General features: G+C 61.6%; 4 protein-coding genes across 5 annotated transcripts; 3 read left to right on the forward strand and 1 right to left on the reverse strand.

Annotated features, from left to right (window-relative positions):
* Nucleotides 1–35: 35 nt before the first annotated feature.
* GABARAP (GABA type A receptor-associated protein) lies at nucleotides 36–2,108 on the forward strand. The gene is made up of 4 exons (XM_047708494.1): nucleotides 36–262; nucleotides 830–908; nucleotides 1,049–1,167; nucleotides 1,617–2,108. The coding sequence occupies exons 1-4, from the start codon at nucleotides 173–175 to the stop codon at nucleotides 1,695–1,697; spliced, it is 369 nt and encodes a 122-aa protein (XP_047564450.1). The 5' UTR covers nucleotides 36–172; the 3' UTR covers nucleotides 1,698–2,108.
* Nucleotides 2,109–2,971: 863 nt separating this feature from the next.
* Nucleotides 2,972–7,309, forward strand: PHF23 (PHD finger protein 23). The gene is made up of 5 exons (XM_047708490.1): nucleotides 2,972–3,226; nucleotides 4,766–4,797; nucleotides 4,966–5,058; nucleotides 5,565–6,402; nucleotides 6,502–7,309. Exons 1-5 carry the CDS (start codon nucleotides 3,193–3,195, stop codon nucleotides 6,714–6,716), a joined length of 1,212 nt encoding a protein of 403 aa, XP_047564446.1. The 5' UTR covers nucleotides 2,972–3,192; the 3' UTR covers nucleotides 6,717–7,309.
* Nucleotides 7,310–7,805: 496 nt separating this feature from the next.
* On the forward strand, nucleotides 7,806–15,429 carry DVL2 (dishevelled segment polarity protein 2). Of its 2 annotated transcripts, none has more exons than XM_047708476.1 (15): nucleotides 7,806–8,273; nucleotides 10,620–10,689; nucleotides 10,981–11,126; nucleotides 11,248–11,357; nucleotides 11,482–11,617; nucleotides 11,726–11,816; nucleotides 11,959–12,028; nucleotides 12,110–12,249; nucleotides 12,338–12,414; nucleotides 12,884–12,951; nucleotides 13,103–13,231; nucleotides 13,352–13,483; nucleotides 13,597–13,776; nucleotides 14,122–14,343; nucleotides 14,474–15,429. In XM_047708476.1, the coding sequence occupies exons 1-15, from the start codon at nucleotides 8,080–8,082 to the stop codon at nucleotides 14,917–14,919; spliced, it is 2,211 nt and encodes a 736-aa protein (XP_047564432.1). In that variant the 5' UTR covers nucleotides 7,806–8,079; the 3' UTR covers nucleotides 14,920–15,429. The 2 variants fall into 2 exon arrangements, with proteins under 2 accessions (XP_047564432.1, XP_047564434.1); XM_047708478.1 differs by having other exon boundaries at nucleotides 11,248–11,345.
* Nucleotides 15,430–15,499: 70 nt separating this feature from the next.
* On the reverse strand, nucleotides 15,500–20,841 carry ACADVL (acyl-CoA dehydrogenase very long chain). Its single transcript, XM_047708489.1, has 20 exons — nucleotides 20,679–20,841; nucleotides 20,517–20,592; nucleotides 20,182–20,247; nucleotides 20,022–20,094; nucleotides 19,870–19,934; nucleotides 19,629–19,763; nucleotides 19,043–19,187; nucleotides 18,659–18,788; nucleotides 18,417–18,542; nucleotides 17,832–18,030; nucleotides 17,584–17,688; nucleotides 17,065–17,151; nucleotides 16,919–16,981; nucleotides 16,721–16,822; nucleotides 16,550–16,647; nucleotides 16,401–16,473; nucleotides 16,235–16,307; nucleotides 16,080–16,152; nucleotides 15,910–15,985; nucleotides 15,500–15,794 (listed from the first exon to the last, which is right to left on the reverse strand). Exons 1-20 carry the CDS (start codon nucleotides 20,738–20,740, stop codon nucleotides 15,654–15,656), a joined length of 1,968 nt encoding a protein of 655 aa, XP_047564445.1. The 5' UTR covers nucleotides 20,741–20,841; the 3' UTR covers nucleotides 15,500–15,653.
* Between the last annotated feature and the right edge of the window lie 604 nt (nucleotides 20,842–21,445).

Genomic DNA, 21,445 nt, shown 5'->3' on the forward strand with positions numbered 1-21,445 from the left:
CGGGGCGGCCCCGCACGGTCGGGGGCGGGGTTGGTGAATAGGGAAGTGGCGCAAGTCTCGGGATCGCTCCGCTGAGTCCGCCCGCGCGTCGCCGCCGTCGCCGCCGCCCCCCGTCCCGGCCCCCCCCCCGGGTTCCCGCAGCCCTGCCCGGTCCAGCCCGGTTCCCGGGAGGATGAAGTTCGTGTATAAAGAGGAGCATCCGTTCGAGAAACGCCGCTCTGAGGGCGAGAAGATCCGAAAGAAATACCCGGACCGGGTTCCGGTGAGGACCGTAGCCAGGGCCGAGGGCGCGGGGCGCTGGCTCTGACGCCACAGCCCGGGGTTGGGGTCCGGCCGCGCAGCGCGGGCATCGGGCTGCCGGGCGGTAGCTGGGTTGGGAGCCGGCCCGAAGCTCCTGTGGCTGTGACCCGCGGTTGAACTGAGTGGGGCAGCGGACGAGCTGGGGGTGAGGGGACGTGGCTGGCAGGGAGAGACGCGGGGAGCGGTGTGGTAGGCTGCAGGGAGGTTGACAGCCTGAGCTGCACATGGCCATCCCCCCTCAGGTAGCTGGGTTCTTGGGATGGACGCTCTAGTCCGCCCAGAAGAGTCATCCCTGCCTGGTTAAGAGAGTTGTTTATTAGGACGCCCTGCTGGGCTATCGTGGACGTTTAGGTGAGTCCGACGCAGTGGGGTCACGATCTCGACTCGAGGCTGCTCCGCGTGTTCCGAGACAAAGAGAGACGAGTCGGGTGGGCTTGGGTGCTTAGAATTTTGTTACTTGAGTTCCTGACAGGTGTAACTGTGCGGCTGTCCCCTCAATGTTTCCTAATTTTCATATTCTCTTTATCAGGTGATAGTAGAAAAGGCTCCCAAAGCTCGGATAGGAGACCTGGACAAAAAGAAATACCTGGTGCCTTCTGATCTCACAGGTGCGGTCCTGCCCCAAGGTCCGGGTTTGCTTTCCTGTGGGTGGGAGTGCAGTCTCTGCGGGAAGAGGCTCCTCACGGTGACTGTTGTTTGAGGCCATTTGAGACCTCTGGGACTTTGTCATACCTTCTCTCTTTGGCAGTTGGTCAGTTCTACTTCTTGATCCGGAAGCGAATTCATCTCCGAGCTGAGGATGCCTTGTTTTTCTTTGTCAACAATGTCATTCCACCCACCAGTGCCACAATGGGTCAGCTATACCAGGTATGGCGGCGGGAGGGATCGAGACTTTGGAGAGACGTGGGAAGAGCTTGAGGGGAAAAGAGTTTCAGGTCAGCAGTTCTTAGAGGAGCACCTTGTTTATCTCTCAGTTTTATCTTTGACTTCAAGATTTTGGGGTAGTTCAGGTTGAAGGTTTGGACAAGTAGGAGTAGAGAGGAGGGAGGAAACAGTGAGCCCTAACTGTGGTTCTGATCCTCCCTCTTCTCCAGTCCCCCTCCCCCAGGGCATCAGAGAACAGTTGAGATCTTTTTGCCCAGGACTGCTGCTAGGGTTAATAGGCTTGGCTGCTGAGTCCTGGAGCAAGTGAGGGAGTGGGCCAGGGCCGGAGGGTTTGGGGGCTCTTCAGAGGAAGGGGCTTGTGAAGAATGGGTCTGGGAAGTGGGTGGTTTAGGTAGCTACAGCCCAGTCAGCCTTTTCTGCCTCCACCCCAGGAGCACCACGAAGAAGACTTCTTTCTGTACATCGCCTACAGTGATGAAAGTGTCTACGGTCTGCGAAGCTGCTGCCCCTGAGGTGGGGGGGTCTCATTCTACAAAGAGGTGGCCCCCCTTCCCTGACCTACTCCTCCTCTGGGCTCAACCACCACCTCCCTTCTTCAGGACCTGCACTTCCTAATGTTTGAGGCTCTCCTCCAGCCCTTCTTAGCCGGAGGGCTCCGGGGGAGGTGGCCTCTCAGACCTCTCCTCTCTCCCCTTTCTCTTACCAGCTTTCCCACTCTGCTTTAGACTTCTCGGTTGTCAATCTCTGTCACCCCCACCCAGTGATTGTTTTGGTTTCTGTTCCCTTTCTAACTGCCCAAGGGGCTCAGAACCCCAACATTCCCTTCCTTTCACTACCTTCTTTTTTGGGGGTAGATGGAAGGGACTGAAATTGTGGGGGGAAGGTAGGAGGCACATCAATAAAGAGGAAACCACCAAGCTGAACTGGATTTTGCTTTGTGTTGCTTCCCGCCCCCTTTTCCTTTTTTAGTTGTCCTTTGGTGGGGAAAGTGGAGGTTGGAGGGAGAGTAATTTGGTTTATTCTGTTGATGCTGAGTTTTTCCTTGAGGGGGGAAAAAGCGTTTTTGTTGCGATGGAATACTCCGAGTGTCATTTCGTCAAACTTAAAAGTTTTATAGACGTGTCTTATGGGTCCCCATGTGAAAAAATACATGGTTTGGTTTTTTTACCTTGGGTTCCTGGGGAGAAAGTTTGAAAATACCTGCTTCAGAGAAATGCATCCAAGTTTGTTACAGCCCTTAGATTAAGGAATAGGTTATCGTGCGTGGGAACCGGTCAGAGGACTCTGTCCTCGGTTGCATCTCACTTGACCAGACTTCGCGCGGGTGGGTGGAACTCGAAGGAGGGAGAAGACGGGGAGGAGGGAGCCATTATCATCCGGAGAACTTCATCCCCCAGCAACCACTTCTTCGTCTGGCCGGAAGTGGGACGGTCCACCGGGGGGAGAAGAGCCGCAGAAAGAGGCAGTATGGTGGCCGAGAGTTCTAATCCCTTCTTTTCCTTCTTTCTTAGTCCCGCCCAGCCTACATTTCCCAGGAACCTGCGCGCGCTCTTCCGCTCTACCCTCTGCTCCCAATCTCCCCGCCACTCCCCGGGAGAGGGGAGCGGTTTAGTGCGCCTGCGCCCTTCCTCGGCTTGCTGGGAACTGAAGTTCCGGAGGCCTATGCGGTCCCCTTTCCGCGGTAGCCGGACGGACTACAAGTCCCTTGATGCATTGCGCGTCGGCGCCCGCGAAGGGAGGGGGGGAGAGGAGGAGGGAGGGAGGAGTGAGGAGAGGAGGAGGAGGGAGCAGGCGGCCGGTGGCGCGGGGGGAGGGGGCCCGGTCCGGGAGTGCGGGAGGCAGGGGTAGAGGGAGGTGGCGGCAGCGGCTAGCGGACTGGAGTCATAACCGGGCCGAGGCAGACACCTCTGTGGAGCGAGGCAGTAGGAGCACCGAGCACCGGAGGCGGCACCGGGATCCCCCGGCTCAGGGGAGGGGGGCGCCGGACCGGGAGGAGGGAAGGGGGCGATGCTGGAAGCCATGGCGGAGCCCAGTCCCGAAGGTGAGCTCTCGACCGGCACGGAGCGCTGAGCCGGTGGGGGGCGGGCGAGCAATCAATTGGCAAACTTGGAGGTCGAGCCCCGGAGCCCAGCGGGGGAGCGCGGGGAGGGGGTCGGGGGCCTGCCCCCGGAGGTGGGAGAGAGACGAGTTGAGGGATCTTGGTGAAAGAGGAGTGGAAGACTGGGCTGGGGGTAGTTGGAGATCAGACGTCGTTAATGTGTGTGGGGGGGTGGGGAGTGGGAGCTGGAGCCCCGGAGCTCGGGGGGTTAGGGGCCGAAAGGGCCTCCAGCACGTTGGGGCCCTGAGGCTGGGAGGCTGGGGGAGTCTGGAAGCCGGAGAGTTGTTGAGGAGGGAGGATGTAGGAGAGGACTGAGTGAGGAGCCCGGTAGTTCGCCGGGGTGGGGGAGTTTGTGGCGGTGGAGCTCCGGGTAGTTGCTGCCGGAGATGGCCCGGTGATTGTTGGAGGGGTGGGCAGATAGTTGTGGGGAGAAGAGGGGGTCTGGGTATTGTCTGCGGTGGAGAGACCTGTACAGGGCGGGCAGTTGTGGGGAGAGAGCGCTGGGAAGCGAGGCGAGCCGGGTAGTTGTAGGGGCGGTGGGGCGGGGTGTGGGGGGGTTGAGACCGGCGAGTTGCGGGGGGGGGGTGTTGGTCGGCGAGGGCTAGAGCCTGGGAGTTGCGGAGGGTGAGGGGGGTAGCGGCGGCAGCAGCGGGGGTTGCCGTAGAGGGAGAGAGTAGCCGGTGGCGGGGGGGCTAGAGTTTAGGGGTCCGCAGCCTAGTCACTTGGTGGTGAGTACGGGGGTGGGGGGGGGCGGTGGCTGGAGGGCTCGGAACTGGGCCCGGGGCCCCGGCGGGGAGCCCGAGGAGCTCGAGACGGGGAGGGGCCAAGGCCCCGGATGGGGGCGGAGGGACGGCGAAATTGTGGGGAGCGCGGTATGGGGGGGGGGCAGGTGGGGCCGCGTCCGGGTTAGCGCTCTCTGGTCCGTCCCGGCCGCGGAGTGGCGTTGGCTGTGTGTGCCTGTGTGTGTTCAGGGTGGGGGTGAGGGGCGCGCCGGGCCTCGTGCTCGAGTAGAAGGGGCCAGAGGGCGGGGAGCGGTTCGGCGTGGTCATCCTGGACCCCGGGGGCCGGCGGCTGCGAGCGCGGTCTCGGAGGGCCCCGGGCGGTAGATCGCGACCAGGGAGGAACTCGGGGCACTGGGCGCGTGTGAAGGACAGGGGCAGGCGGCCGCCCGAGCTCGGTCCGGGGAGCGGTATGGCGGGGTGGGGCGCCAAGAGATCGAGTAGACTGGAGTCTAGAGAAACCGTGAGTTGGGGGGGCGGGGCGCCAGGCCTCCGGTGGGGGGAAGGGGAGCGCTATAGCGAGGCCTGAGAGGGCGCCGCGCCCTGGCTCCGCCCCTCGCAGGGCGGAAGGGGGAGCAGGGGCGGGTCCCGCACAGCTGGGGACCTGCTGGCCTGGCTGGGGGACCTGAGGAAAGCGGGGGGTCGCTTTGGACCTCCGAGATTGAGAGGTGGGGCCTTGACTCAGCTTTTACTGCTTCCACAGATCCACCTCCGACCCTGAAGCCAGAAACTCAGGTGAGCCTTCCCTTCCCTTTGCAGCTTGGGGTTACTGCCTGATGCCCTCCCTCTGCCCTCTTTCCCTCGGCCTGCTCCCCTGCCTTTTCTAGATCCTTCACTGCAGGGACTGTGCCTTCGGGAATGCCCCTCCTAAATTCCTTGCGATACAGGTTTCCTTCCTTTCAGCCACCAGAGAAGCGCCGGAGAACCATTGAGGATTTCAACAAATTCTGCAGTTTCGTCTTGGCCTATGCCGGTTACATCCCCCCTAGCAAAGAGGTAGGGAGTGGAGAACGGACGACTAGCTTGGGGGAGGCGGTCCTAGACCTAGAAGGGCGGGGGGGGGGGGCAGAGGGGACTGCGCTACTTTACTGGAGAAGCCTATCAGATGGGACGGGCAAGAGCCTGGAGATTGGAAACCGGTGGGGGAACTAGTGCCTTGGGGTGGCTTGAACAGCAGTGAATGGCCTGGGGGTGTTTGTGGAAGATTCATCTCAGTGCATTTGAGGAAACAGATAAATCGGGTTCTGGTCTGGGGGGGATGGTGCTGTAAGGCAGGTGGGACTGGGGAGATGGCCAGAAGGTGAGGGCGGAGACAACAGGGAGGTTTTCAAGAGGAGATTCTCAGGGGAATTGCAGAGGGGCAGTTTTGAGTGTAGTGACTTTGGGTGGTCTGGGCAGGATATTTAGGGGTAGATCTTGTTCTTGGCTTTTAAGCTGAGCTCGTAGAGGGGCTGAGATGTCACCAGGCTGCCTACTGACCCTGGTCTCTCCCCTTTTTCAAGGAAAGTGACTGGCCAGCCTCTGGCTCCAGCTCTCCATTGCGCGGTGAGAGTGCGGCAGACAGTGACGGCTGGGACTCGGCCCCCTCAGACCTCCGAACCATCCAGACCTTTGTTAAGAAAGCAAAATCATCCAAGAGAAGGGCGGCTCAGTCAGGTCCCACTCAACCAGGACCCCCGAGGTCCACTTTCTCTCGCCTGCAGGCCCCTGACAGCGCAACCCTGCTTGAGAAGATGAAGCTCAAGGACTCTCTCTTTGATCTAGATGGGCCCAAAATGGCATCTCCACTGTCCCCCACATCCCTGACACACGCCTCCAGGCCCCCTGCTGCTCTCACCCCAGTACCCCTTTCCCAGGGGGACCTCTCCCAACCTCCTCGAAAGAAGGACCGAAAGAACCGAAAGCTGGGGCCGGGAGGCGGGGCTGGCTTTGGGGTGCTTCGGAGGCCTCGGCCCGCTCCTGGGGATGGGGAAAAGAGGTCTCGAATTAAGAAAAGCAAGAAACGGAAGTTGAAAAAGGCAGATCGGGGGGACAGACTCCCACCTCCTGGGCCTCCCCGGGCCCCCCCCAGTGATACAGACTCTGAAGAGGAGGAGGAGGAAGAGGAAGAGGAGGAGGAGGATGACATGGCAGCAGTGGTAGGGGGTGAAGCCCCAGCCCCGGTGCTGCCAACACCCCCTGAGGCTCCTAGGCCCCCTGCCGCAGTGCATCCCGAAGGAGCCCCTCCCACTGACAGCGAGAGCAAGGAAGTGGGCAGCACTGAGACGAGCCAGGATGGAGATGCCAGCTCCAGTGAGGGCGAGATGCGGGTCATGGATGAAGACATCATGGTAGAATCAGGTGAGAGGTCTGCGGAGGCCCAGGGTAGGCTGGGAGGATGGCTTGCGCTTGTGGACCCAAGAGCTCAGGCAGAACACCAACCAGACCTTCTTTCCCCAGGTGATGACTCATGGGACCTGATCACATGTTACTGCCGAAAGCCCTTTGCGGGGCGGCCCATGATTGAGTGCAGCCTGTGTGGGACCTGGATCCACCTCTCCTGTGCTAAGATCAAGAAGACCAATGTCCCCGACTTCTTTTACTGCCAGAAATGCAAGGAACTGCGGCCAGAGGCCCGGCGGGTAGGGGGGCCTCCCAAATCCGGAGAGCCCTGACACCGCCGTCTCCAGGCTGGGACTTCAAATGACAACGTGACTTGGGAACTGAGCCTCAGGGTCCTGGGCCTTTCCCCAGAGCTTGGCTGTTGTCCCACTTCAAGGCAGGAATTCCCAAGGGAGGCTCGTTTGGAAATGAGTGTCTCACGTTCCAACCTTAACCTTTCCTTCCCACCTTGTGGACTTGAACGTGGACCCATTACAGCTGGGGGTGGGAGGCTGTCTGGGTCCCTAGACACTTAATTTCTGTCCCTTAGACCTGCTGCCCCTCACTTTCTGGGCCAGGGTTGGAGCTGGGGTGGAATGGGACAGTTGTCTATAAAACTCTAGTGTAAATAGAGCACTCCCCTTCCTCCTCTTTTCTTTTATCTCCCCATTTATTCTACACCGGTTGTATTTTTAATTTTGGACTTCCCCTTTCGGGCAGGGCAGCTCAGAGGCGGAGTACCAACCAGGGTCTGGCCGAGGGAGGAAGAAAAACAGAAAGGTGACGATCCCCTCGCTCACCTCGTGTTTTTAATATTAGCGGCCAGCTGTTTGTACAGACAGCCTGCGTGTTGTAAATAAAGCGGAGTGGGCTCTTTGTGTTTCTAGCCCTCACTGACTGTCCTGCTTAGGAGGGAGGCGGTGGACAGGCCGGCAGGAAGACCAAAGCCCACCTCGAGTCCGAGCGGAAAACGGCCGGGCTCTGCGCCTCTCCCCGGGCCCCCCCCAGCCTCGCGGCCGCAGCTGGCCTGCTGTTCCCACCGCGCCCCCGGCCAAGGAACCCCGTCTCCCCCAGCCCGTACCCCCCAACACGCACGCTCCAGGGGAATCCGCGTTGCTTGGAGCTCCCCGCCAGAGCGGAGCAGAGCGGGGGTGGGAGCCGGTGGCCAGCCCCCTAGGGCCGGGGCCAGCTTCGCGGGGGTACCCGGGAGGACGCGGGTGGGGACACATTTAGGGGCGGGGCCGTTGAGGATTTGGAGACCGTGGCTGAAAGCAACGGTCACGTGGCGGGGGCGCTAGGAGGAGCCGGGTCGGTCACGTGACCCGGGGAGTCACGTGACCGGGGGCGGGCCGACTCGGACCACGTGACATGAGGCGAGGTGGGCGGGGTGCTGAAGGGCGCCCGCGACGTCGGTGGCGGTGGCGCGCGGCGGCGGCGGCGGCACGGTCAGCGGCTTCGGGTCGAGCCTCACGGCCCGCCCCCCCATTCCGTCGGCCGCCACCCCGCTGGGGCCCCGCCCCCTTCCCTTTTGCAGTTCTCCTGTGCCCGGCCGGTGCTGTGGGCGCTCGCGCGGCGGGGTGCGGGTGTGCGCAGGCGCGGCGGGGGCGCTTAGCCCCCTGGGTGGGCGGCGGAGCCCGGGAGCGCGCGGGCGAGACCATGGCGGGCAGCGGCGCGGGGGGCGGTGGTGTCGGGGAGACGAAGGTGATTTACCACCTGGACGAGGAGGAGACTCCCTACCTGGTGAAGATCCCGGTGCCCGCCGAGCGCATAACCCTCGGCGATTTCAAAAGCGTCCTGCAGCGGCCCGCGGGCGCTAAGTACTTTTTCAAGTCTATGGATCAGGATTTCGGGTGAGCGCGAGGCCTAGGCTGGCACCGACCGGGGCTGTGCTAGGGTGGATGGGGCTCCATGGTGGGGCCCAGGTCTGCTCTGGGCCTTGCTGGTTTTTGTGGGGCGCCGGTGCAGCAGAGGGCATTGGGCTGGCGGTAGATTGGGTATCCTAGGACGGGCAAGGTTATATTGGACAGATTGGGGCGCACGGAGCCGTAGGACGACGCACCGTGCTATGCCAAACCAGACTGGGAAGATTAGACGTTACCGGAATGGGGTGGGGGCACCCTGGTTGATTTGGGGATATTCTGGATGGCTCGGTGTCTTCGGAGCAGTGCTGTAGCACACGGGCTCTGCGAGGGTTACGGAATCCACTGATGTAGATTGAACCGTGTCGGGATAACTTGGGATGTTCTGGGATCTATTACAGCAAGCGGGATTGTCTGGGGACGCTCTGGTCCCTACTAGCGCAGAGAACGGTGTATGGGGATGGTCTAGCCTGCTTTGGAGCAGACTGGGCTCTCCTGGAGAAACTTCGGCCGTTCTGATCTCTACCGGGTTGGATTGGTTGATCTGAGTTTCTGCTGCGGCCTAATTTCTACGGAGACAGTCTGTAGAGGAGCAGACAGCCCTATTGGGTTAATCTGGTCTGCATTGGTGCAGACGGCTGCATGAGGGGACATTCTAGGGTGTTGCTAAAACATATTGCTCTGTTCTGGGGTAATTTGGGTCATTTTGGGGTAGATTAGGACTTTAAGTAATAAATGCATTTATACTTTTTGACCTGAGCCCTCCAGGTAGCCCGCCTCAGCACTTGAAGGCAGGCTGAGTTAGACCAGGACAGTTCGGGTTCGAGGATAGCAGACGGAGTGGCCTCTACTAAAAAGATTGCTGGACATTGGGAAAGCGGGCCTGTCTTAGGAATTACGTGGGAGTTAGATCGAGGTTTTTCTGTTTGTTAGCGGCATAATCCGGGAAATGGACACAGGTAGTGGAAAAAGGTTAGTCCGGGTAAGCGATGCACAGTGATTTTTTGGTGAGTTATAATTGTGACTAGCATTGAGCTGACTAGTCTGTAAATGAGGTCACACAGAGTGGAATAATTTGCCAGACTAGGTTACGCCGAGACTGGTTCACGTGGCAAAGAGTACTGTGTTATAGTGACATGGAGTGGTGGTCGTCATTGAGGCTGAGTTGCCCCATTGATAACAAATGGGTTTAAGTCATCACATACTCAGGCTTCTGGATCCATGTTAGGCTAAAGGGTTAGTCAGACAGGTTTGTCCTAATTTGGAGGCAAGGATGTGTGTGTATGAGAGAGTGAGTCTGTTTAGGGCGAGGAGTTGCATAGTTCATATGTTTACTCAACAGATAGCTGGTCATGCTCACCAAGCATTAGGTTCCTTGCCATGTGACCAGAATAAAGTGCGGAACAGAACAGGCATCCAGCATTGCCTATGGTGGCTGAGAATAAGGGACAAGTGCCGTCCATCCCAGGGAACCTGTGGGAGAGATGACCCCAAGGCTGGGCTTCTTAGTATAGAATTCTGTGCCAGATGAGTCACAGGGGAATGGGAAGCCGGGCTTCACCTGTCCTTGGGAGGGCTCAGCCTGGCGAGGAAGTACCAGTCTTCCCTGTAACGGGTATTTTTTTTTTTTTAAGTTTTATTTATTTATTTATTTGAGAGAGAGAGAGAGAGAGAGACAGTGAGAGAGAGCATGAGTGAGGAGAAGGTCAGAGGGAGAAGCAGACTCCCCGTGGAGCTGGGAGCCCGATGCGGGACTCGATCCCAGGACTCCAGGATCATGACCTGAGCCGAAGGCAGTCGCTTAACCAACTGAGCCACCCAGGCGCCCTGTAACGGGTATTTTTATGTGGGGAAAGGTAGTGGCACGTTTGGATGGTCTTCTGAGAGTGAGATGGGGGAAACTAAGGAAAGTAGGAGACTACAGATCTCAGGCCCAAGGCTTCGCGGATGGCGTGTGAGGAGCAGGCTGGAGGTTGGGGGACGTGCCCACGGGGCTCCTAAGGTTAAACATACATTTGGGGCAGCTGCGGTCACCGGAGGGGATGGGCCGGCCTCTGACATTGGAGTGAGAGGTTTGAATTAGACCCAAGGAAATCTTTGGAGCAGCGTCAAAACCGGAAGATGGGTTGGGGAGAGGGGGAGGAGGAAGGGGGTGAATCTGGAGACTCCCCAGGTGTGAGAGCAAAGAAGCATTTCGGCATCAGGGACGAGAACTTGGTCAGGCTGCGGGAAAGTCAATGTCCTTGATCTGGACGAGGTATCGGGAGGAGCCTTGAATGGGGTGCACGTGGGGGGCCCTAGGCCGTTCTCACTGGCCTCTATGCTGTCTCTTGGCAGAGTGGTGAAGGAGGAGATTTCAGATGACAACGCCCGCCTTCCCTGCTTCAATGGAAGGGTGGTGTCCTGGGTGAGCGCCCCATCCCTCCCACATCTCCAGGCTCCTCTGAGCCTTGCCTGCCCCCTGCCCCCTGGCCCGGAGTTGGAGGCCTTGGCTCCTTGCTGCCTCACCCGCTTGGAGAGCCAGCCGGAGCTCCTCACCTCCTTCTGGAGCTCCTACTGCTTGCTCCTGCCTTTTCTGGGCCTTTCACTGGCCCTGTGCTCGCTCAGACCTGGTCCTGTCCCCCAGTCCCTTCCCTTTCTCTCATCTTGGATGCCTGCCTTCCTGGTTGAGCCGGTTTTGGTCATGGCATCTCTCCAGCTAGTGTCGTCAGATAACCCCCAACCTGAGATGACTCCCCCAGCCCACGAGCCCCGGACAGAACTGGCGCCGCCCCCCGCACCGTTACCCCCTGTGCCTCCGGAGAGGACCAGTGGCATTGGGGACTCCAGGCCTCCGTCCTTCCAGTGAGTCTTTGGGATTCTTGAGTCCAGGGGAAGGAGGTGAGGGGGTGCCTCAAGCGCCCCTCGCTGGGGAGAAGTTGAAGACGTGAAGGCCTGTTCCTCTGATGCATCTCTGCCCACCCAGCCCCAATGTGTCCAGCAGCCGGGAAAACCTGGAGCCTGAGACAGAAACAGAGTCGGTTGTGTCTCTGCGGCGGGAACGGCCTCGCAGGAGAGACAGCAGTGAGCATGGCGGTGAGGGGGGCAGGCCCCAAGGGTCGGGTCCACGGGGAGCTGGGTAGGCCTGGGGTTAGGCCTGAGCTGTGATGAAGGTAAGCGGCATAAGGCCTGTGTTCCTGAGGTTCCTGGTTGCACGCAGCGGGGGGCCACAGGCCCAGTGGCCCCTCACGGCTGGAGCGCCACCTGGCTGGGTACGAGAGCTCCTCGACCCTAATGACCAGTGAGCTGGAGAGCACCAGCCTGGGGGACTCCGACGAGGAGGACACTATGAGCAGGTATGCCCCCGCCCCCTCTCTTCCCGCGTCCCCGCCTCGCCTCCCATCTTTCTGCCTTGCCCCATGACGACCTCTGCCCACGAGCCCCCATTGCCGACCTCCTGACAGGTTCAGCAGCTCCACGGAGCAGAGCAGTGCCTCCCGCCTCCTCAAACGCCACCGGCGGCGGAGGAAACAGCGGCCACCCCGCCTGGAGAGGGTGAGGGGGTGCTCCTGGGGCTGCTGGACCTTGGAGAAGTAGGGGCCCTGGCTTAGGGGGCACAGGGGCACAGGAAGTGAGACTCTGGGGTGGTCCGTGGGCCGCTGGAGGCAGCCTCGCTCCTTCCCCATGTCCCCCGCAGGCCTCCTCCTTCAGCAGCGTCACCGACTCCACCATGTCTCTCAACATCATCACGGTCACACTGAACATGGGTACGCGGGGGTGCGGGGCATGGTGCCAGGGGGGTTGCGTGCTGGGCAGGCTTCCCCTCATCGCACGCACCCCCTCTGCAGAGAAGTACAACTTCCTGGGCATCTCCATCGTGGGCCAGAGCAACGAGCGGGGCGATGGCGGCATCTACATCGGCTCCATCATGAAGGGTGGCGCAGTGGCGGCAGATGGGCGCATCGAGCCAGGCGACATGCTACTGCAGGTGGGGTGCGCGGCAGCCGCGGGGTGTGGGCTGTGGGCAGTGGGGTGGCTGCCAGGGGCACCTCTGAGCCCACTGGCCTGGCTTCCAGGTGAACGACATGAACTTTGAGAACATGAGCAACGACGACGCGGTGCGGGTGCTGCGGGACATCGTGCACAAGCCCGGGTGAGCCTCTGGCCCGCAGAGCGGGGGCAGCACCGTGGACCGTGACGAACACCCACGGGGCAAGGGGGTGCCTGTGTGACCCCCACCCGGATTGGGAGCTCGGAGCTGCAAAGCCCTCCAAGGGCCCCTCGCCGGTTCTCCCTGCGTGCGGGGTGGGGATGCTGTCCTGCCTTGGTTTGTCCACTCTGGGTCCATGCGTGCGCAGTCTCAGTACACACACATCTGCGCGTGTGTACGCATGTCTGTCCCCGTCCTTAAAGGGCAGGGCTTAGCCTCCTGCCTCCTGGACGGGTTCCCCAGGGCCCCGGGCCGCGTGTGCTTTCTTGCGTGTGTCAGCAGTGTTTCCAGAGGTGTCCGTGGCAGTGGGTCCCCTGCACTGGGGTCTCCCCACCTTAGTCCTGCAGCCCAGCCCCATCTGTGGCCGCCACCCTGTACCACCCCTGCATGACTGCTGCTCCCTTCCCCACAGCCCCATTGTGCTGACAGTGGCCAAGTGCTGGGACCCCTCTCCCCAGGCCTACTTTACTCTTCCTCGAAGTGAGTGCTGCAGGGGCAGGAGATGGGGGAGCTGGGGTTGGGCCTCCAGGCAACAGGAAGGGGTGGGGGAGGGACGGGGCAGGGGTGGGATGGGAGCAGCGGGGAAACCATCATCACGGGGGGGGGGGGGGGGGGGGCTTCTCTGTCGCAGATGAGCCCATCCAGCCCATCGACCCCGCTGCCTGGGTGTCCCACTCCGCTGCGCTGACGGGCACCTTCCCAGCCTATCCGGGCTCCTCGTCCATGAGCACCATGACATCGGGCTCCTCCCTGCCTGAGGGTGAGCCCCCAGCCCACTTCACCCCCTGCCCCCTGCCGTGGAAGGCCTCTTGCCGGTGCTGTGGCCCACCACACCTCGGCCATGGGCCCTACCCCTGATCCCTTGTTTCTTCTCTAACAGGCTGCGAGGGCCGGGGTCTCTCCATCCACACGGACATGGCATCTGTGACCAAGGCCATGGCAGCCCCGGAGTCTGGGCTGGAAGTTCGGGACCGCATGTGGCTCAAGATCACTATCCCTAACGCCTTTCTTGGTACGGCTAGGTCCTGGGCAGGTGGGGGGGGGCCCTGCTGGGGATGGGCCTGGCAGGGGTGAGGTGGGAGGCGGGGAGGAGAACCTGAGCTTCTCTGCTCTGGGTGCCCCCAGGCTCGGACGTGGTCGACTGGCTCTACCATCACGTGGAAGGCTTCCCTGAGCGGCGGGAGGCCCGCAAGTATGCTAGTGGGCTGCTCAAGGCCGGCCTTATCCGACACACCGTGAACAAGATCACCTTCTCCGAGCAGTGCTATTACGTTTTCGGGGACCTCAGCGGTGGCTGCGAGAGCTGTGAGTCCTGGCCCCCAGAGCGGGGCTCCTCCCGCCTCGTCCTGCCCCTCCGGCCGCACCCCTAGCCCAGAAGCCAGCCAGGGCCGCCGTGGACAGTTGTGCAGCATGTGTTCTGCGTGAGGCCCTGCCCTGGCTGATGACACTGAGCTGTGTTCTGTGGACAAGCTTGCGCCGGGCTTGGGGCTGGGGGCAGGCCGTGTCTTCCTGAGTCTCACGAGAGCATGTGGGACTGGTGGCCCTGGGCAAGCTCTGCCCTGACCGTGGTGGCCCTCTTCTTCATCCCCCTTGTGGATTGGATGGTTCTCTCAAAGCAGTGACTCCCAGTCTCCTGTCCTTGCTTCTCAGATCTCGTCAACCTGTCCCTGAATGACAACGACGGCTCCAGTGGGGCATCGGACCAGGACACCTTGGCTCCTCTGCCCGGGGCCACCCCCTGGCCCCTGCTGCCTACTTTCTCCTACCAGTACCCGACCCCGCACCCATACAGCCCCCAGCCACCGCCCTACCATGAGCTCTCGTCCTACACCTACGGGGGGGGCGGCAGTGCCAGCAGCCAACACAGTGAGGGTAAGTCACTGTTCCATGCCAGCACCGCTGGAGCCTGGGGACAGCCCTGGGGGACCAGGGAGGAGAGGCTGGGGCGGCCAAGGGATGCTAGGCCCAGGCTCAGGTGGCCTCATCTTCTCCACCCCCACAGGGAGCCGGAGCAGTGGGTCAGCGCGAAGCGATGGGGGGGCAGGGCGTACAGGGAGGCCAGAGGAGCGGGCCCCTGAGTCCAAATCCGGCAGTGGCAGTGAGTCCGAGCCCTCCAGCCGCGGGGGCAGCCTCCGGCGGGGTGGGGATCCTAGCGGGGCTGATGTGGGCCCTCCACCTTCCAGAGGCTCGTCAGGGGGTGCGCCCAATCTCCGAGCCCAGCCTGGGCTCCATCCCTATGCACCACCCCCGGGGACAGCCCTCCCCTACAACCCTATGATGGTGGTTGTGATGCCCCCGCTTCCACCCCCCATCCCTCCAGCTGTGCAGCCCCCAGGGGCCCCTCCGGTCAGAGACCTGGGCTCTGTGCCCCCTGAACTGACAGCGAGCCGCCAAAGCTTCCACATGGCCATGGGCAACCCCAGTGAGTTCTTTGTGGATGTCATGTAGAGTGCACAGCAGGGGCCATGTCTAGTCTCTTCCCTCGGCCCATCTGGTCTGTGTTTGGTGCTTCTGCCCGTCCCGTGCCCACCACGGGGTTTGCCACTGTGACTCTCACCGGCAGTGCCTGGTCCCTCCCCTGCTCTCGGGGGTGTACAAGGGACCTTTGGTTATTTTTAGCTTTATTGTTTTTATAAGCCTTGGGGCGGTTGAGATAGACTTTCATATTTTTGGATTTTTTTTTTAGTAGACCTTTCCCTTTTTATATGAAGAATCCCTGTCTCCCGGGCCCCTTCTAACCCCAGAATGTGACCTCCTGCTCTGCCCACCCCGTCAGCTGTGTCCTGTGCAGGGCGGGGGCCGGGCAGCGGTACCTCAGGAGGAGGATGGGGCAGGCACCCCAACCGGCAGTCAGACGAAGCTGGGGTGCTGGTGCTGGGGCCCACGTAGCTGCTTTTGTTACTATATTTATTTAGTCGTCACTTGTATAAAACCAAATAAAGCAATAGGGGCAAACTCTCGCTGCCTCTGGCTCCTTTCTTTGGGAGGGAGGCAGGTAGCGAGGAAGAGACGAGACACCGCGGCAGAGTGGCTTGTCAGAAGCTTTACTTGAAAGGCCGCACGTGGGCCTGTAAGCCGCAGGGCCCCAGGGCCAGGCCCTCTTTAAGGCAGACCCAGCGCTCCGGGAGGGGAGCTGGGCGTGAGAGAAGGCACGTGCCAGGCCAGGCCCCAGCGGGGAGCGGTCAGAACCCGAGGGGGTTGCTGGTGACCATGCCGCCTCGCTCCACCAAGGCCTTGGAGATGCTCTTGAAGTTTCGGAAGAGCTCCTGCTGCTGTGGGTCAGACTGCAGGGCGCTCATGCTCTCCCGGACGCGGGCTGCCGCCTGCGGACAGGTGACAAGGGGTTTAGGCCCAGGCCTTGCACGCATCCCCCCCCCCCCCCCGCCGGCACCCGCCCCTCCCCGCCCCACTGCTAGCCCTTGGTAACCTGAATCTCACCTCGATGCACCAGCTGTCACAGAGCATCTTCTCGTGCTGGGCTGTAGGGTGGCCCTCGCTCAGGGATCTTGAGGCCCTGGTGCATAGCAGGAAGGGAAAACGACCCTGGGCCGTGAGCCCGCCCCAGGTGCCTCCCCCCATCTTCCCTGCGGCCTGGGCTGCTGCCTCACCTGGACAGGACTACCACCATGGCATAGAGGTCGATGGCGCTATCTGCCAGGCGCTGTAGGACCAGCTGTTCATCTGTCAGGTAGGGGGCTCAGGGTCGGCGGGTGAAAGCTGGGGGGGGCAGGGACCGGGGGGTGGGGGAGCGGGGCTCACTCACTGACGATCCCCTTCTTGTGTTTTATCAGCTTGGCCTCCACCACGCTGGCGAACTGCTCCAGGGCCTGCACTGTCTGCACAGAGAGGGATGGCGCCAGCGCTCAAGGGGCCCAACTGCATCAGCCCCCCGCCGCCCCCAGACTGCCATCCCCCCACCAGCTGCTTACCAGCTCTCCGCTCCGATTCAGCTCCGGGTGGACCAGGCCACTGAGACTCAGGCCACTGCCCAGCCCCGCCCGCCTTCGAGGAATGGGGAGAGTGACAGGTTAGTCGCCACGCCCCATCCTGGCCCCTGCCCCAACCGGCCCAAGCTTACCTCCTCAGCTGTTTGCCCGCCTCTCCTAGCAGGAGGCCCGCGTTCCCAAAGGGGTTCTTTAGAGCGTTGCCAAGTCCAGAAAGTTCCTTCCCTTTGTCCTGTGTGGGAAGAGGCTCCAACAGTCAAGACATGCTCTCCTCTCCACCGCTCCCCTGCCCAGTTCCTTCTTACCATACAGCCCTGCAGGGCCACAAACAGCCGGAGAATGTCGTTAGTCCCCTCGAAGATCCGGAAAATGCGCAGATCGCGGAGAACCCGCTCCACCCCAGGTTCCTGCCACAGAGGAAGCCAGAGCCCCAGCCTCACTGAGCGGCCCCGTCCACCCCTCCTGTCCCCCATGGCCACCCCAGGCAGAGCGCGCGTCTGTACCTTCATGAAACCCATACCGCCCATGATCTGGATGCACTCGTCAGTCACCTTCCAGGCTGCCTCCTGGGGACCGAGAGCCACGTGAGATCGTCTTGGAGCCGAGCTCCCCGCCTGGGCTCTCCCACCCTGTAGGCTGGGGACCTCACCGAGCCGAAGATTTTACTGATGGCAGCCTCGATCTGGAAATCCGTGGCTCCCTGGTCCATGTTGGCGCTCACCATGTAAGCCATGGACTGAGGTGGCACGGTTGGGACACGGGAAGGAAAAGGGCAGCGTCAGGCTCACCCTGATCACCCAAAGGCCCCCAGACCAGGTCTGCCCTAGCTCCCAGTGGCCCCTGCCTTTACCTCCTAGCTCCCCCCCAGGAGGCACAGGGAAGCATTTGTTCCCCCAAGCCGGTTCCGCTGAAGCATCTAGGCACTGGACTTCTTTGGAAGGGGTGCAGAGTTACGGGTGGGGGTGTAGGAGTCCACTTGAGGGATCTCTGGCAGAAGGGCCCGGCTCTCCTCCTGCAGCGGCTGAGCTGACTATGCCTCCCCGCATCCCCTAGGGCATTGGTGTAAAGCTGGAGACCCACTGCCCCAGGTGCTGCTGGGGGTTGTAGTCCAACCCGACTGGGAGGAAGGCCGAGGGGCTCTGGGGGGAGGAGGGGGGCAGGCCCTCACCTCAGTCACATACTGCAGCATAGCCATCCGGGCCAGCTTCTCCTGGATCAGCCCAAAGTTGTGAATCTTGTCCCCAAACTGGGTACGATTAGTAGCATGGTCCACCTGGAAGAGGGCACGTGCGTGGCCGTGTGGCTCTGGAGTGTCCCTCTGCTGGGAGAGGGGTGCAGTAGGGCTGGGAGGGGAGGGAGGGCCTGGGGGATGGGGTGACTCTGCGTCAGGCTGGCTGACTTGGGGAGGGCACTCACCGCCTTAGCAATGATGCCCCTCATGGTGCCCGCAAGGGCTGCGGCCATGCCGAACCTTCCATTGTTGAGGATGTGCATGGCGACCTTGAAGCCGCCCCCCACCTCGCCCAGCACGTTCTCTGCCGGCACCCGTACGCCATCAAAGTACACCTCTGCTGTGTTTGAGGCCTTGATGCCCATCTTCTTCTCGGGGGGCCCACTGTGATGGGGCAGGGTATAGAAGCAGACGTGGGCTCAAGAGGTTGCTGGGGGGCGGGCAGGGGGTGGGGCGTTGGTAGGAGCCCCGGAGGCCTGGCAGCTGCACTTGGGGGAGAGGGTGTAGGCAGTAATACCTGCAGGCCCAATGGCGAGGACACCTGGTTCTCTAGCCTCCCAGATGTTGAGCTCACTGGTTGCAGGAGCCAAAGCCTTACATTAGTTGTGTGCAGCTTAATCCCAAAGGGAACATGCTGTCCAGCCCAGCCACTTTGGGTCTCGCGCATGTCCCCAGGGTCCCCAGGGTGACCTGTAACCCTGGACTGCAGTGCTGTGCGCCACGCCCCCCACTCCGGGCTCCGCTTCTGTCTCCACCCCACACCCACTCACTGGGTGACGCCGCCAAAGCCCCGCTCCACCACAAACGCTGTGATCTTCTCCTTCACGGCCCCCGTGGCTGCGTCTGTGACTGGGGTCTTGGCAAAGACCGTGAACACATCTGCCAGGCCCCCGTTACTATAGAAAGATGAGGGGCAGTCAGGGTGCGGGGGACGGAGCAGTGGGGCCTGAAACTGGGAAGAGGTGGAGAGGAGGAGACAAACGGGGGGGCGGGCGGAGAAGGAGGAGATTGCCTGATCCAAATCTTGCTTCCGTTGAGGGTATAATATTTTCCGCAGGGGCTGGGCACAGCAGAAGTTCGGATGGAAGCCGCATCAGACCCACTGGAGGGCTCGGTTAGACAGAAAGCCGCTATGGTCTCTCCTGTCGGAGAGAGCTTACCTTTAAGTTGGGTCCTGTGGGCATCAGAGGCCCCACACTAACCCCCACCGTGCCCACAGGCAGCTCCCTCAGTGTTTCTGGCCAAGGTCCTCTTCTTGTTCCCAGCCAGCACACTGATGTCTTCCCACAATCCCCTCCAGCTGACACGCAGGCTATGCGGTGACCTCCATGCCACCAGCCTAATTTGTACCAAGCTCAGGACACCCCCAGTCCCTGGTCTCCCGGGGCTGCCTTACCAGATGCCAGTTTGGGGAGGTACTTTTCTTTCTGGGCCTTTGTACCAAAGAGCAGGATGCCTTTGAAGCCGATGCTCTGATGGGCCCCCAGGGTGATGCCCACACCAAGGTCGTGCGTGCCCACGATCTCCACCAGGCGGGCATACTGCGGGGGTAAAGCAGGCATCCAGGGCTGCTGCTGGCTGTGTGGGGGCCTTAGCAGGAAAGTGTGGACAACAGGGCACGGCCTGACCTGGGCATCCCCCCACAGTGACTGCAGAGAGGAAATATCCCCACAGCAGAGAGGGACACTAGTAGGGAAGCTTTCTAGCCCACTGTCAGTCCCTCTGCGCCAGGACTTGTGAACCTAGATGAGGTCCGTGGGCCCAAGGGACTACATATAGTTCATGGTTTTCTTTGGAAGCGTACATGCTGGAAAATTTGTTTTGTTTGGAACTGTGTGTACGGACTGGCACAGTCACCATCCCGGAGGCCCCAGGGGCATGCACAAACCTAAACCCTGGGTCACATGAGAAAGGAGCTTTAATCCGTGAAGTTGGAGCCCACGGAGATGGAGGTGCTGGCGGAGGGCGGGTTGCTTTCTCACCTGGGTGTTGCAAAGGCCCACACCACCGAGCTCGCTGGGCACTTGCAGACCAAAGGCCCCCAGCTCCTTGAGGCCCTGCATGGTGGTCTCCTCCACCTTCTCCATCATGTCATTCTTGGCCGCGTCGTTCACCTCCTGGAGAAGGCCAGGGAGGATACATCCAGACTCTTTAAGCTGCTCCACACCTCTCCCATGCCATCAGGGACCAAAGCCCTGTTTCCCCACCACAGTCATTCCTCACCTCAAAGAAACGGGACACAGGCCCCACCAGCTCTTTGAGAAACTGTGTCTGGTCCTCGTTGAGCACTGTGGGGGATGGGGAACAGGCTGGTCAGGTCACCCAGGTCACGGAGGGACGCTGCCCTGCCCCACCCAGCTCTGCAGAGCCCTTACCAGACGGGTAAGGGAACACCTGGTCAGTGGTGAGCTGTCCCTTGAACATCCCCACAGCAAAGGACTTCGATTCCTGCGCAGGGAGAAGAGGGTTTCAGGCAGCTGCCCGCGGGGCGGGTGAGCCCCTGATCTAGCTCCTCCCGGCCTGGAGGCCACGTACCGCCTTGGCCTGGTTCTCCCTGGTCGAGGCCTCGGGGGAGAGGGAATCTGACTTCTCCAGAACCGCCTGGGGAGAGGTTGCAGTTAGCGAGGCCGGGGAAGGGGCTTCCGGAGAGCCAGGGGGAAAGGCTGGGTGCGGGCGGAGAGAGGGTGCGGCGACCTTTCCCCTAGTTCCATCATCAGGGCACCCTGGCCTGCCCTTTCCCCTACTTTCGGCGCCAGGCCGGGCGGCAGGTGCCCGGGACGCGGAGGGAGACCCCTGCCGGCGGTGGGGAAGGGGCAGCCGAGGCGGAGCCCCCACTCCCACGCCGCGCGCCCCAGCCCGCCGTCACTCACCTGAGCGGCCCCACTGGCGTAGGGTCGGCGGGTCGGCCCGGGCGGGGGCTGCCCCAGGAGCGCACTGGGCCGCGAGCTGTGGGGACAGGGGGCTCAGTCCTGGCCCGGTCCCCTGCCCCGCTGCCACCACCCCCCGCCCCATGCCTCCCGTCAGACACGCACCTTGCGGCCCCCAACCTCCGCAGCAGCCGCCCCACGCTCGGGGCCATCCGAGTCGCCTGCATCTCCGAACCGCTCCCGCCGCCGCTGACACACCCGCGGACCTACCGCCGTTGTCCCGTCTGCCAAAGTCTGGCTGTCTCCCTTCAGTCTTGACTCATCGTCCACAATGCACCGGGAGGCGGGTGGGCGGGGCTTCCGGTCGCCCGGGCATGCTGGGAGCCGTAGTTCCGGAGCGCCCCCCAGCCCCTGCATTCTGGTTGACCTAGGGCGATCTCCAAACGTCCCCGTCTTCCCCAGACGCCTACATCCCGCCGGTCCGAACGAAAATGTAGCCCTCGGAGAGGGTGAAGGGATAGGCTGGGGCGGAAGAGGGAGGAGCTTAGGCGACTGCAGCCTGAGGGATGGAGGCTAGACCAGGAGAAGGACTTCCAGGTGGAGTCGGCAGGAAGAGATGGGAAGGAAGAAGTTAAGATAGATGCCAGAGGCAGAGGAGGGAAAGGCGACCCTTTGGGGTCCCTTGTGGAATCCATCACCATCAACACGAAAAGGAGGGACATGGTGGGGCGGGGGGAACCAGGTATATTGTCCTGAGACATGGGAGGTGTCACTGACTTTGGAAACAGCTGAGTTTTCACAGTAGGACCCTCTCCGAGCCCGCAAATTCAGTGCCTCGCCTTGAGAGCCTCTGAGATCTTCCCCAACGTCTCTCTCTTCCCTGGTTCCTTCCTGAGACCATGTGTTCAGGCTAGATCTCTGACACTGGATTT

This window comes from Lutra lutra, chromosome 16 (genome assembly GCF_902655055.1).
Source record: "Lutra lutra chromosome 16, mLutLut1.2, whole genome shotgun sequence".
Lineage (NCBI taxonomy): Eukaryota > Metazoa > Chordata > Mammalia > Carnivora > Mustelidae > Lutra > Lutra lutra.